This window comes from Borostomias antarcticus, assembly GCF_949987555.1.
Source record: "Borostomias antarcticus genome assembly, contig: scaffold_1141, whole genome shotgun sequence".
Lineage (NCBI taxonomy): Eukaryota > Metazoa > Chordata > Actinopteri > Stomiiformes > Stomiidae > Borostomias > Borostomias antarcticus.
This window is the reverse complement of record NW_028176036.1, coordinates 5,001-8,591: the sequence shown is the minus strand read 5'-3', so window position 1 is coordinate 8,591 and position 3,591 is coordinate 5,001. Positions and strand designations below refer to the sequence as shown.

Here is a 3,591-nt window from a genome sequence, read left to right as displayed (position 1 = left end):
TGAGCTACAGCCGCCCCTGAATGAAGACCTCTACTACAGAGACCGCATGCTCATATAACCCAAATGAAAGGGATTAGTCACGCCCCTAATTAACTCAAATTAATCCCATTTTCATTAGCTCAGTAACTGTAATCCGATTACTACAAATTTAAATGTAATCCCTTACATTCCAAGTGACTGGAAAAAAGTAATCTGATTACAGTAATCTGTTACTTTGTAATTGGTTACCCCCCCAACACTGGTCCCAAACCACAGCCTCGCAGTCGACATGACAGGTCCGCCTGGACCTCGACGTAATTAGGCCTCATTAAAGGGTGTGTGTGTGTGTGTGTGTGTGTGTGTGTGTGTGTGTCTGTGTGTCTGTGTGTCTGTGTGTGTGTGTGTGTGTTTGTGTTTGCGTTTGCTCATGACTGACCTACCGGTACCCCCTCTCTGTGTGTGTCTCTGTGTGTGTCTCTGTGTGTGTCTCTGTGTGTGTCTCTGTGTGTGTGTGTGTGTGTGTGTGTGTGTGTGTGTGTATGTGTGTCTGTGTGTGTGTGTGTGTGTGTGTGTGTGTGTGTGTTTGCTCATGACTGACCTACCGGTCCCCCCCCCCCCCCCCTAGGAGGCGTGTCTGCAGGGGAACCTGATCTCCATCTGTCTGGAGCAGCTCTCGGACCCCCACCCCCTGCTGCGTCAGTGGGTGGCCATCTGCCTCGGGCGCATCTGGCAGAACTTCGACTCGGCCCGCTGGTGTGGCGTGAGGGACAGCGCCCACGAGAAGCTCTACAGCCTCCTCTCTGACCCCATACCGGAGGTGGGCCGGATGCACACACACACACACACATGATCAACACACACACACACACACACACACGGTCAACACAGCCTCCTCTCTGACCCCATACCGGAGGTGGGCCGGACGCGCGCGCACACACACACACACACACACACATGATCAACACACACACACACACATACACACACACACACACACACACACACACGATCAACACAGCCTCCTCTCTGACCCAATACCAGAGGTGGGCCGGACACGCACACGCACACATGATCAAAACACACACACACACACACACAAAGTCAAAACACACACACATGGTCAACACACACACACACATGCACATACACATGGTCAAAACACACAGACATGGTCGACACACAGTCAACAGACACACACACACACACACACAGTCAACACACACACAGACATGGTCGACACACAGTCAACACACACACACAGTCAACACACACACAGACATGGTCGACACACAGTCAACACACACACACACACACACACACAGTCAACACACACACAGACATGGTCGACACACAGTCAACACACACACACAGTCAACAGACACACACACACGGTCAACCCACCCATGAACATAGTCACACACATGCATGAACAGTCACCCATACACAAACAGCCATATCCATATTCTCTCGCAACTATACACACACAGACACACTCTGTCTCTCTCTCACGCGCGCGCACACACACACACTAACTTTTACTATAAACCCTCATTAATGCATCCGTCTGCCACACATGTTAGTACTGAAAGGATCTAAGCCGGATCTGACCGGATCTGACCGGATCAGTCCGCCTCGCCGTCTGGTTTAAGGCTGTGTGGACCAGAGGGACGGGGATGCTGTGTGTGCCCTGGTCTACGCCCCAGACAATCCCCGCTCTCTCTCTCTCACACACACACACAAACACACACACACACACACACACACACACACACACACACACACACACACACACACACACACACACAGAGACACAGACAGACGCTCGGACAGGAAACATCTGTTGCCTCTTGTCTCTCGAGGGCAGACAGCTGCTGTGGCTGAGGGGTAAGATTGGGGTCTGCATCGATACACACACACACACACATACACACACACTTAGATACACACACACACACACACACACACACACACACACACACACACACTTAGATACACACACACACACACACACACTTAGACACACACAGACACACACACACCCAGATTGAACCGTACTGTATAATAAGCACATTTCCTGTCAGTCGGTCTGGACGAAGAAACAGAATCAGAAACAGTTGAAAACATCATGGAGTTTCCTCCAGGAGAGGAAGACCTGAGAACACATCTTTATTAACATGAGGCCGGTGTCTGCGCTACCCTGGGGGTCTGGAGAGATGAGAGAGAGAAGGGAGGGAGAGATGAGAGAGAGAGAGTAGGGATGGAGAGATGAGAGGGAGAGAGTAGGGAGGGAGAGATGAGAGGGAGAGAGTAGGGATGGAGAGATGAGAGAGAGGAGAGTAGGGATGGAGAGATGAGAGAGAGAGTAGGGATGGAGAGATGGGAGAGAGAGAGAGAGTAGGGATGAAGAGATGAGAGGGAGAGAGAGAGAGGAGAGTAGGGATGGAGAGATGAGAGAGAGGGAGGAGTATAGAGATGGGAGAGGAAGAGAGGAGAGTCTATGGATGGAGAGATGGGAGAGAGAGGAGTAGGGATGGAGAGATGAGAGAAAGAGAGAGAAGATCTATGGATGGAGAGATGAGAGAAAGAGAGAGAGAGAGAGAGAGAGGAGTATAGGGATGGAGAGATGAGAGAGGAGAGCTGGAGATGATGAGTGAATAAGATAAGAGTTTTTAATTAAGTGTCAGATTCAGCCTGACTGGGCTTCCCTGGAGCAGCAGTTATTTACTTTACTCTCTCTCACACACACACACACGCACACACACACACACACATGCACACACACACACGGGACAGAATCTCTGCTATCGCCGCTTTGCCCTTTTCAGTTTGGCAGGCGTCCGCTGAGGAACACTCCCGTTGGTATAAAAAAGCGCGCGACGACAACAGAATATTGATTCTGAATTCACAAGTAAGAGAGCTACGGTGGCCCGGCGAGCTCAGGTGATCCCATCAATTCAGAGGGAGTCGGTAAATAATTCAGCGTGGGTCAGAATGAGACGGGACGATCGAGGAGTGTGACTGTAACTGACGAGAACGGCGCCGGGCACTGGCGTCTCTAAAGAGCGGGGTTACGAGGGACGACCCCCCCCCCCCCCCTCGCGTCAAGCGCTCTCTCCGGCCGAGTGTGTGTGTGTGTGTGTGTGGTGCGTGACTCCTCCGTGACTCCATTTTCATTTTATTTATTTATTTGAACAGGGACAGTACACATTAATCAACCACATGGGTAAATGTGTCAGTCGTAGCAAAAAAACAAAATGTCAACTGCAGTCCCTGAGGCAAGATAAGCCATCGCTAAATGGAAAGAGGTTATAGTTAAAAACATACAGTAGCACACACTACCTGTATACAGACTCTGCTAAAACAGACAACAGGGCAGACAAATAAGACAGACGGAGTTCACTTATTCACCCCTCTGTCTGTCCCTCAGGTGCGCTGCGCGGCGGTCTTCGCCCTGGGGACGTTCGTGGGGAACTCGGCGGAGCGGACGGACCACTCCACCACCATCGACCACAACGTGGCCATGATGCTGGCCCAGCTCATCAACGACGGCAGCCCGGTGGTTCGCAAGGTCTGTGTGTGTGCGTGTGTGTGCGTGTGTGTGTGTGTGTGTGC

At 51.3% G+C, this 3,591-nt stretch overlaps 1 protein-coding gene across 1 annotated transcript in view; it reads left to right on the top strand.

Moving 5' to 3' along the window:
* Nucleotides 1-604: 604 nt before the first annotated feature.
* Nucleotides 605-3,591, top strand: part of LOC311328910 (regulatory-associated protein of mTOR-like) — a gene marked incomplete at both ends in the record, with an annotated part of 7,654 nt that continues 4,667 nt past the window's right edge. Inside the window, 2 exons of the mRNA XM_084462808.1 lie at nucleotides 605-796; nucleotides 3,407-3,547. Coding sequence (XP_084318934.1) covers nucleotides 605-796; nucleotides 3,407-3,547 — 333 coding nt within the window. The remainder of the gene's footprint in view (nucleotides 797-3,406; nucleotides 3,548-3,591) is intronic.